Source organism: Dendropsophus ebraccatus, chromosome 5 (assembly GCF_027789765.1).
Source record: "Dendropsophus ebraccatus isolate aDenEbr1 chromosome 5, aDenEbr1.pat, whole genome shotgun sequence".
NCBI lineage: Eukaryota > Metazoa > Chordata > Amphibia > Anura > Hylidae > Dendropsophus > Dendropsophus ebraccatus.
In genome coordinates, this window is record NC_091458.1 from 133,852,379 (window position 1) to 133,864,611 (window position 12,233).

The 12,233-nt window shown below is 40.3% G+C and overlaps 1 protein-coding gene across 1 annotated transcript in view; it reads right to left on the reverse strand.

The window, feature by feature from the left end:
- Positions 1 to 6,139: 6,139 nt before the first annotated feature.
- The window catches only part of ADGRB2 (adhesion G protein-coupled receptor B2), a 145,472-nt gene continuing 139,378 nt past the window's right edge, over positions 6,140 to 12,233 (reverse strand). The window contains exons 26-29 of the mRNA XM_069972977.1: positions 12,086 to 12,121; positions 11,842 to 11,937; positions 10,291 to 10,347; positions 6,140 to 6,901 (exon numbers count right to left, since the gene is read on the reverse strand). Of these exons, the coding sequence (XP_069829078.1) occupies positions 6,740 to 6,901; positions 10,291 to 10,347; positions 11,842 to 11,937; positions 12,086 to 12,121 (351 nt within the window). The 3' untranslated portion in view covers positions 6,140 to 6,739. The remainder of the gene's footprint in view (positions 6,902 to 10,290; positions 10,348 to 11,841; positions 11,938 to 12,085; positions 12,122 to 12,233) is intronic.

The following is a 12,233-nucleotide window of genomic DNA, read 5'->3' on the forward strand; positions in this document are numbered from 1 at the left end:
CAAAGTCAAGGTGTAGCATAGAAGTCAGGGTGGCAGCAAATATATAGCAAAATAGAGAAAGCAGGCAATTGACTAGCTCAACAACCGGCAAAGAGTATCTGGCAGACACACACACTAAATAGGAAACCAGAGTTCCAGTCCTAAGGGTCATTGCACAAAACCTCTGATCTCTCCAGCAACACCTGAGGTCCAAGTAAACTGACTGGCAGGGATAACTGTCAGTCAGCCCAAATCAGCAGCAACAGTGTTAACTCCAAGATTGCCAGAGCAAAGGCTAAGCAGGTGGGGCTGAACAACCCAGACATAAAACAAGCCTGTGTTCAGGCAGGACAATGAACACTGCATAAAAGACACACAACTAAGAAAATCAGCACCTTCTCGGCCACCCCGGCATGGTCCTGACTAGAGATGAGCGAACCTCGAGCATGTTCGAGTCGATCCGAACCTCAACTTTCAGCATTTGATTAGCGGTGGCTGCTGAACTTGGATAAAGCCCTAAGGCTATGTGGAAATCATGGATATAGTCATTGGCTGTATCCATGTTTTCCAGACAACCTTAGAGCTTTATCCAAGTTCAGCAGCCCCAGCTAATCAAATACCGAAAGTTCGGGTTCAGATCGACTCGAACCCGAACCCGGTTCGCTCATCTCTAGTCCTGACACATGATCATAGCTTTAAATCTTAAAAAAAGGACTTTTTTGAAACTATAGTGGTAACTAATTGAATATCCTTTTTTCTTTTATGAGGGTGCCATCTAGCGGTATGTTCACACTTTGGAGTTTTATTTTAAAAAAAAAACAACAAAAAAACACATCTTTAATGCTCGATCCCAGTGCCGGCTAACTTGGCATTGGAGCGGAGCCGCAGTGGCATGTAGTCACGCAGCCTCCGCCCTAAGCCAGTAACACTTGATCGCCAGCCTGAGGGCGGAGGCAATGTGACTACATGTGGCCCCATGTCTAGTTACCGCTAGTCGGGACAGAGGATTAAAGATTTTTTTAAATAGTCATCCTGCTGGAGAAAAGGGAGGCGATTGGTTCCTTTTGAAGCCAATATGTTACCCTCGATTGCCTACCGAGCCGGTAGCACTACTGGATAGATATCAATAAAAACATTTAGAGCATACTATTGTTATCTGTGTGTATGCTTTTAGTTTCATAAAAAAAAAAAAAAAAAGTTGCAAAAAGAGTCCAGGGTACTACTATGTCTCCAAAACATAGCAATCACTGAGCTCAGGGAGATCAGTTAAAAAAATCCAATGAAGTATTCACTCAAGAATCTCCACTGATACAATGCCCCCTATAAATTTAAATATGTAAAAAGTGGTCCGTGGACCCTCAGTTGCGAATCTCAAAACACAGAAATAGCCAGATATCCCTTCATGGGAGGAAAACCTGTTGCCAAGGGGGTACCGCCTAGTGGGGAGGTCACAAAAACACCCTAAAACGTAGCCCCTTAAGTCCCACTCTGTTGCGAGTATTGGAACATAAATAGGGAAATACCAAAGTCTAACTCTGTGGCAAGAATTGCGACATGACAAGGGATTCCCAAAGCCAGGCATTCATCCACAGACAGCTGTTTTGGGGTATTGCCCCATATCAGTTTGAAGTAGGATTCTTGCTAATGTGAGCAATGAAAAGTAGACCAACAAAACACAACAATCACTGAGCTCAGGGAGATCAGTGGAAAATAAAATAAAATAAAGTCCTTATTCAAGAGTCTCATTGCCCCCCTATAAATTTTATTATACAAAAAAGGGGCCTGTGGAGCCTGAGTTGCGAGTCTCAAAACACGGGAGTGGGACTGGCTATTATATCTGGCTATTGCCGTGTTTGGAGACTTGCAACTCAGGCTCCACGGACCCCCCTTTTTTTTTTTTTTTTTTGCATATTGCTACGCCTCACTGTTGTATGCAGCCCATTTGATAGTCAGCACTGTGCATACACCACAGTGAAGCGTACTGATGCTAGGGCTGAGGGAATGATAGACTTATTTCTTTGACATTGTTCATGGCATTGATAAAGGTGTTTTTGTATGAGAGTAAAAACACAGAGACAAGCAACAAAGGTATACACTGAATGCTTTTATTGATAGATATGCTGCTGTGCCGCTAGCTCGGTAGGTGGTCAGGAAGTGACAGATTCACTTTAAATAGGGCCAAAGATTGGTAAGAAGAAAGACTTGTGAATAACCCACCTTCAACAAGAAGCCACACACAAAGAAAGAAAGACCACTCATCTCAGGCCCCATATTAGAGACAGATCATAAAAACAGAAGAAAAAAAGATAGACCAAGAGCAAAGAACATATACAAAGTAAAGTAGACTGAGTTTAAAAGTCTCCATTGTAACTGTATAACTTTGTGAATTATACAATATGTCTAAAATGTGCAGGATATGTGATGTACCATGCTGATGGAAACTGGATGGTAGGGCAGTAACAATGCACATTGGGGCACATTTCTCTTGGTTTTTGCGACATTATTTTGGCAAATTTGGTATTTTTGAGCACATTGTAAATTTTTAACCAACATTTGTCACAGGGGATGTAGTTTGAGTTAGGCACTTTTTTAGCCAGATTTACTATGTGCAATTTTCTTAAGTTTTTGCCCAAACATTTTTGCATCTCCGCTAGTCCCATAGGCTTCACTCTATGGTTTGGCAGATTCAGCTGTCCGCCTGAAGAATGAACCCTCTTATTCTTCGGGTGGAATCTGCCAAATCATAGAATGAAGCCTATGGGACCAGCAGAGATGCGCGCGGGTGATCCTCTAGGATACCATAGTGTGCACATACCCTTACTCTGCATAAAAGCCAAGGAAACTACTCTATTCTGCCAAAAGGGATAGTGGAAACCTGATGTAAATAATCCTGGCATCTATTCAAAGCAAACTTAACTCCTTCACAGCCAAGAGCATTGTCCCTTGTGCACCACAGACAGCTTTGGCCTTTATGGTAACCTGATTTTTTTTAACCCCTGCCTTCTGAAAGCTATACATTTCTTTTTTTCTATTTTTCTATCAAACTAGCTGTATTAGGATCAAGGGGATTTGGAAGCTAAGTGAACAGCTTGAATGCAACCATTCTCAAATCATTCCCGATTTTCTTTTGGCCACTGCCGTAATGGGATACAATTACCATGAATGGATATCCATGCTATTCAGCAATATTTAGGTAGGTGGTATAAGTAACATCTACATTGCCACGAACCAAAGTTTCTCAGCAGATAATCACCCTGAGTATCACATTGCTTAGTGGTCCAGTTGAGATGCGTACATGCCCCTATTCAGCAATGGACAAGGGTCAGTATTGGCATTTTGGTCTGCTCTTCAGCCTACACACCACTTAACACCACTAACTTCCTACCACTGACTAGCCTTTGTTCCCCATGAACATCAGTAAGTCTTTCTTGGACACCCAAGACCTTGTCAGCACATAACTGGTTGTCCTTCTTCAGGTGACATTTTTAAGGTGCTAGCCACTTCCCACTGGGAATCGCTCACAAGATCGGCAACCTTAGAGATGCTCTGAACCAGTCATCTAACCATCACACGTTGGCTCTTGTCAGAGTTTCTCAGGTTTTTAGTCTTGCCCATTCATTCTGCTTCCAACATACTGAATTTATTTGGCAGAAATCATGAGGTGCTATAATGTTTTGCTGATAGTGGTATATATACTGTAAAGAAATTATATATATATATATATATATATATATATGTATATATATATGCACATACATATACATATATGTATATATTGCTTTCACTGTTAATTTTCAATGCTGTTAACATCCTCACATTACTCCCTTAAGCCCAAACCTCTCAGACTCTCAAGTCCTTACTTACTGCTCACATTCATCCTGCCCCAGGGTACCTCATTCAACACCTTCTCACGTCCTATATATATACAGTATATGTATAAAAAAAGCACACTTCCAGAAATAAAACAAACGTCTTGCACGGACGTCAGATCCAATCTCACTCATCTTTGGATACTGCTACAAGAACTGACCCGAAACTAATACAAACAGATGGGAGCCTCCATTAGACTGTGTATGCTCCCCCTCTCACTACCTAATATTATTCTGTATGTGCTGCGCAGCCAGAGGATATCCAGTCTGTTACTGCTACCAGCTGCTGGCTGCGCAGGGAGCCATGCCGCACTAGCTATCGCTCCCACCTTTCCATTTATTTAACCTCAATAGATACGAGGCTGGTAGAGGCTTTTTTCCAATGTCATTTGGGTTAGAGGAGAAGCATTAGGGTTAGAAAGGAAGGGAAGTCTAATAGAGGATTTATTGCTGTGTTCATCATCAGGTGGCAACAAGGGAAAACTAAGGAGCAGGCAGAAGACAGTGGATAAAAGCAATTCAGAGATAAAAGGTGGCAAACCTGGGAAAACTTTACCAAATCAGAATAATATGCTACTGTAGGTCTGATAGTGTACTGCAATGTATCTGCTGCCAGGAAGCACAGTATTTTCTCAGCGCTCGTATGATAAGGCATGCAGTCCATACAGATGTCACAAAAAAACTAACTGGGGATTGCTACACTGGATGTCATACATACAGAGCTTTTTGAGAAAAGCTCCATGGAGCTTTGTACAGCAATTCACAGAGCTGTCTGCATGGATGAGACAGTATAGCAAAATAACAAAATAATGTTCACATGGGTTCACATGTAACGGATCCAGAGCGGATTTCAAGCTGCAAGTTCGCGACTAAATCCGCTGCCGATTCCTTAACTAATATATATTCTTATAAAACTCTTACTTTTAATAAAATGCAAAGCCATATATTCCTAAGCACCCAGTGGAAGGAGATCAGGCTGGATGCTACAGGTAGTTCTCTTCTACTGGGAATTGAAATGCAGGCTATAATATTAATTACTTTAATGCCATATGCTAAAACAGATAGAAATCCCTCAGATGCTTCATTGTACATTCAATACTAAAGGTTTCTCAATTATGAAAACGACAGATGTGTAATTGTATGAGAAGTGTCTGAAGAGGATCTATCATCCTCCAAGGGCCCACCACTCCATAGATTTGGTCTATATCGTACCGTGCATCCTGCTTTATACACGTAGACACGCTGTACATCTTCCTGCGGCTACTGGGAAAAGTGTGCGCTGTGTCAGTATGGAAGCAATGTTTAATATCATCTCCCATTAATATTACATGATAGATTAACAGAATAAGATAATAATATAAAATTATTATTATATTATTATTATTATATAGTAAAAAATAATAATATAAAACAATTCATAATATAAATACCAATTTCTGAATGTGTCAGGTCCATACCTGGTACGGAGCTGCAGACACAGGAATCTAGGTGATAGGGAGATGATCCCTTTGCTGATGGACAATTGCAGAGTTATAAAATAGCATTTTTCCTTGGAAGCTGAAGTGCCATAGAAATTATGCTAAGCTACAGCATGCACTCCTCCTACCCCATCTCCTCTTCTTGACTTGGACTAGGCTAAACGTCCAGACCTGTACGTCAATTAGCCATCAATCAATCAACACAGGCAGTGTGTGGGAGGGAAGAGGCATGCATGCCGTTGCTCAGCATAATTTCTATGGCACTTCAGCTTCCAAGGAAAAATGTAATTTTATCACTTTTAAATGTCCATCAGCAGAGGCATCGTTTGTTTTATCACCTATGTGTCTGCAGCTCTGTACCTGATATTGAGGTGACAGATTCCCTTTATACCCTTTATTATTCACTACATAGAGATACCATATTACGATCTGAGATTTTTTTTCCCTGTGATTTAGCAGCTCTTTAAATATATTTTTTTCTTTATATTGCAGACAAACTGCCTGTTCTTTTGTAAGGATACCATTACCAATATTTCCCCTGTACAAAACAGCCAACCAGAAAAATATAAGTACGGTATAATGCAGGGGTAGCGAACCTTGGCTCTCCAGCTGTTGCAAAACTACAACTCCCATCATACCTGGACAGCCAAAGCTAAAGCTTTGGCTGTCCAGGCATGATGAGAGCTGTAGTTTTGCAACAGCTGGAGAACAAAGGTTCCCTACCTCTAATGTAATGTATAAACCAAGAAATAAAAACAACTTACCTCATATCACGTTTCAAAAGATTTTTTTTTATTTTTTTCTCCTTTTTAAACAAATTCTAGGCATTTTTTTTTAAAACCCAGTGCCACCTGACCCCCTTCCTCAGTGCCCCGTAGTTCAGCAAGGAGTAAGATAGGCCAGTCCAGTCCAGTTTGGCTGACCTTTATTTTATTTTTTTCAGATGTCCGTCAAGCAATTTAATGCCCGTCACCCCTGCCCGAATATGGCGGGAGGCAGAGTAGAGGGGGGAGGCAATAAAACTGGAAGAAAGTGGTCACTTGACAAGCAATGCCCAGGAAGCAGGACACAGGAAGTTGTGTGACAGAACAACATATGTGTTTTTTTAGAAAGAGATTTACCAACTTCTCGCTTCCCGGGACCTCCTTACAATAAAGTGAAAAAGTGATCCTGGACATATAATCCTGAAATCAGAGAGGCCTCGCCAGTCCGTCACGATTTCATCAGTTGGCATCATTCCTTCTGTTTCTGTGGTCTCATTTGGCATACATTCAGGTACATTTCCAGTACTCCAAGTGTAATCCTCTGTAGGCGCAGACCAAACACACCATGTGACTGTTTCTCTAGTGTGTCAAGAAGAGCAACCGGAGTCCAAGAGGTTAATAAAATTAAGAGATAAAAGGGGAGATTGCCTTATACTTCAGTCTGATAGTCCCCATCTGACATATCCATAGATACACGTGGAGGCTGATCCCAATCCACGCAACGCAGGCCCAGACGGTCATGGATCTGAGAAGAACGTGCTCTATAGCTATCCCAAACCTTCTGATGAGGGCCAGCCGGACTTGTCTTTTCCTGAGAAGCCAACACCAAAGAATGTAAGCGATGACATAACCAATTATACAAATATATCTATGCGACAACTGTATCATATCCACCCCAAAAAATTGTTGTACCCTCAAAATGTATCACCATTTTGGGTCTTAAGACCCAAAATCTATCCTACAAATTGATCAACACCACAATCAGAGAACCAGAGAAACTATCTATCTTTATTGCACAAATGTAATAAAATTATATAAAGTCACATACATCACTGGTTACAATACAGACCAAGAAGCAAAAACCAGGGGACTGGTAAAAAAAAGCCAGACCACACTAGTTACACACCAGTAAATTGTGTAATAACATAAAAGAGTATTAGATTACATAGTTCTCTGGCTCCATCTGCTGGCTGCACACAATACTGCATATAAAGTAATTAAGGTGCCTCATGCATATCTGAGACTACCCATAGCCTTTCTACCGACATCACAGAAAGGAAAAGAAGCAAAAGAAGCACTAAAAAAAAGCCAGGGAAAAAACAGGAGCACAGAATTGTGAAACACGTGTTGGGCAGTCCCAGAGATACTGGTGGAGTAAGGCAACAGTGATAATGTGTTTTTCTTAAATATTTCTTTCTTGCTACAAAAATATTTTTTTTTTACAGTAATCTTTGTAATTTACCAGTAATCTTTGGCTGGTTGTCATTTCTTTGTCTGTATAGTAACCAGTGATGTATGTGATTTTATATAAGCAATTTTGCAATAAAGATGTTTCTCTACTTGATTGTGGTGTTGATCTATTTGTAGGATATATATATTGATTTTGGGTCTTAACTGTATCATATCATTGAATTGCCTAAATTAATCTGTTTATCGTTTTTTCGCAATGACACTCACAGGTATATTGAGTTACGTTCATGCCTATCAATGCTATATAATGCTATATAATAGTGGAGTATTTGTGGAGATCAGGGGATGACCATCTTACAAGAAGCAACAGTCATCAATATACATTACACCTATGGGTGAATGAGATGCATGTATACTACCGCATACAATAAATATACTACTGCGCAGACACAAGTGGATGAATCGATGACTCAATAGATGAGTTTGATGATAAATAGAATCGTAAGGAAATCAATGAATGGAACTAATTTAAAAAAAAATGCATTTGACCTTAGGAAATTGACAGGTCAAACTGACCCTGAATAAGCTAATGGTTGCATCCTTCTACAATGACATCAATGGATGAAGTTAATTCTGTGTACCCTCAATGAGAGTGAGTATATTAGACATGTAGACACCAAACCATCCTTCTAGATAGCAATAAACATGTATATTATAGAAGGCTGACAAGGTTGAATAATATGCGGATGTATATGGGGATGCTGATGGGCTTTTTACCTAATATCTATACAATAACACATAAGAACATACAACCTCCAGTATAATGAATGAGTAATACTAATAGGATCTATATTTAAATAAACACAACAAATCCAACAGATCTACAGTGTTGACAAACGAAGCCTTATCCATTACGATTTTTAATATGGAATTTATACTTCTGCACATATTACTGAAAAAAAATATTATATTAAAAACTTTTCTTTAATATGTAACTTCATAAAAACTTGATGAAGGCAAATTACAGCTACATAATACCTCCTGGAATATGAGGGCAGTAGATCATTTCGGAGTAGGTCTTCTATAATTGCTCTTTTTTGTAATTAAAGTAATCTCTGATTTGCATTAATATTTTATTATCTTCAGGAGACAGAAATTATACCACACCACCAGCTAGAGCGCCGAACCATTATTCTTTAAATTAAAAGTGTGTTCAAAGTTACCTTTTTTTAAATGAGGTTACAGTTAACATTGGATGCTGATTGGCTGGGGTAATAGGAGTGATTGACTAATGGTACCTATAGGACTGAATTTAGCTGATACCACAACTTGGGGCTTAATGCAAGTGTCAAGCTAACTTTCAGATTTCTCAACCACGAGAATGACAATATCAAATACTTAAAGGGTTATTCTGGGTAGGTAAAATACTTTTTGGAACAACCCCCCTCCCCTTTTCCTCTTGGAGATTAACAATTTGTTTCATACTTATTATCTTTTCAGTCTACTTCCCCCAGTTCTAAACCTGACACTGAAGACACAGAAAACTGTGTGTGAGCTGTTCACTCCACTCTAAACCCTCTCCTTATGCTGCGTTTACACAAGACGATAATTGGCCCGATCGTACGATTAACGATGTTGGAGTAACGTTTTTTTTTTTTTCATAACGATCAGCGTTTAGACGGAACAATACATCGTATGGAAAATTCGTTTTGCGATCGCTTAAGCCTATCTCACACATAGGTTAAATCTGATGAACGATCTGCGAATTTTTTGCGAACAACGATTTGAGAACATGTTGTAAGATCAAAATGAACGATTTCTTGTTCGTCGTTTGATCGTTCGCTGCATTTACACATACGATTACCTTTCGAATTTGATCGTTATTGCGCAAATTCGCACGATAATCGTTACGTGTAAAGGCAGCATTACTCTCCCTTCTAAGAAGGTTCATGTAAACAGCTGTGATTAACCTTCTGGGCATTACAGAGTGCAGAGACAGCAGCCCAGGGGCACTGTGTACATGAGCCGTCTCGGAAGGGAGGGGGGAGGAGGAGTTCAGAGTAGAGTGAACAGCTCCCACACAGTTTTCTGAGTTTTCAGTACAAAGCCAGCTCAGAACTGGGGTAAGGTGTGAAAAAATAATAACAAGTATGGAGGGGAAGATTCAACATGCATTTTACCTGACCCTAACACCTCTTTAACCCATTAATGACTGCCCCTATTTGTGTTAAAGGGGTACTCTGGACAAAGGTAAAAAAAAAGGGAGGGCAGGGGATCATGGGAATATAGTAATAAAATTATATTGATACTTACCTGTCCCAGTGCCCCTGCAACACTGTCACGGCTTGCGTACACTGCGCCGTAACGCCCACCCAGCCAATCAGCGACTGAGATGGGGCACCTCTGCAGTCAATGGTTGGCTGAGCTGGTAGTTCTTCTGGTGATGTGATGGAACAGGAACTCAGGAGACTCAGGAGACCGGAGGGGAACAGTGAAAGGTGAAACTGTGGCTGTCATGTTCCCATCACCCCCTACCCTCCCTGTTTTTTTTTTTAACCTTTGCCCGGAGTACCCCCTTAAGCATCTCCCTTCATTCTAGAAATAACAATTGATCTTCTACCATATTGTGCCCTTATCAGTAGTGATATAATGTGCTGCATTCTCTATACATGCGGTAGGTTGGGAAGATCTCTACAAGCTTCTACAACTAGTGATCTGCTGGGCAGGAAAGATCTAAAAGGGACAGCTCATATGTTTCCTGTTGTTTAAACTTTTTACTGTCATACTCACGCTGGCTGAGGTTCTTTCCACTGCTCCTCCTGAGGATATACTCCAACGCTTGTCTCTCTGAATTATGAACATGAAAAAAAGGGTTAGAGAAGTATAAGGTATAAGAGGAGGTGAAGATACAATGCTTGGTATTCAGAAATGTACAGCACTAGCATAACCTACATACAGTATGCAATATTAGTAGTAGTATAGTAGTATAGTATAGTAGTAATGGTTTTCAATAAGGACCTGCACAGCACAATATCTTTTGGCTAAAATAAAAAAAAAATTTAAAAAATCTGTTCTTATCAGTTTATTACCACAGCATTTATACACATTTCAGCATGCTCCTCCCCTGAAAACAGTAGTTTAAAGGGGTACTCTGATAAAAAAAAAAATTTCAAATCAACTGGTGTCAGAAAGTTATACAGATTTGTAATTTACTTCTATTAAAAAAAACCTTAATTCTTTAAGTTCTTCCACTAGTTATCAGCTGCTGTATGCCCTGCAGGAAGTGGTGTATTATCTTTTGAGTCTAATATGATTCTCACTGCTGCCACCTCTGTCCTTGACAGGAACTGTCTAGAGTAGTAGCAAATCCCCAGAGAAAACCTCTCCTGACATGTACAGAGGTGGCAGCAGAAAGCACTGTCATACTAGAAAGAATACACCGGTTCCTGCAGGACATACATGACCTGATAAGTATTGGAAGACTTTTTTAAATAAAATTAATTTACAAATCTATATAACCAGATGATTTTAAAATATTTTTCCGTTGGAGTACCTCTTTAAAGACGTATTCCAGGAAAAAATATTTTTTCCCGTATCCACAGGAGATCGCAGGGGTCCAACCTCTGTACCCCACCCCCCATCTCTGTATCAGGCCCCTCTAGTGTGACCTGTGGCTCTATTTATTCCTATGCAGCAACGGGAAGAGCCGAGAATGGGAAGAGCGCTGTACATGGCTCTTTCCATCTACTCCATAGGAATGACTAGAGCTGCGGGTCACACCGGAGGGGCCTGATACAGAGATCAGTGTGTGTGTGTGTGTGTGTGAGGGGGGTTTGAACAGAGGTCGGACCTCCCCGATCTCCTACTATTCTCCCGGATAGGGGGAAATCCCCCCCCCGAATAATGTTTCTAGGGGGGTACAGTACAAGATGTAGCACCCAGTACACAGCAGTTTTGCCTGGTACTGTATTGGACATTATATTACAAGGCTGAAAAGCTCATACTAGAGCATCATATTCTATGCGCTTTTTTTCTGTTCTTAGAGACATTTAATGCAGATTTTCTTCCATTTTTCGCACACTAAATTCTGAACCAGACGGCTGCATTTTATTGATGTCTATGAATGATGCTTCACTTAACATGGCCAGCAAAGCATATGACATTGTGGGCTCATAAATGATTCTTAAATGTCAATTGGCACAGAAATATTTCTACGTGGAATAACTCGCATTTTACTGAAGTCAAAAAGGAAATTGAAAAAAAAAATAAATAAATAAAAAATCCCAATAATAAAGAGTTACTTGACCTCTAAAAAGTAAAGTGAACATATTGTTAGCGCACCTTTGCACTGGCATCCCGATACCTTTCCAGTGTGTGGAACTTGCGGTTCAATTCGTGATAAAGCTCTGAATGTCTCTTTCTTGTGTGCATCACTTTCTGCAAAGAGTCAACTATAGCATTAACACCCAAACCTACCAGCCCTTGTCATCATTGTAGTGTATATGCAATGGAAATTAGCATGCAATGCCGATCCCGGAGCTACCACGCAGATATGGGGGCGTCGAGTGCAGGTAAAAGTGCTCACCTCAAAGTCCAAATCAGAGTATCTCAATCGCTTCCGCTGAGGGAGAAACACAGGGACAGGTTGGTGTGGTTTCTATGTGAGGAGGAAAAGAGAAAGGGAGGAAGGGAGGAAGATGGATTGAGAGAAGGGAGAAAGGTGGACTTACAAA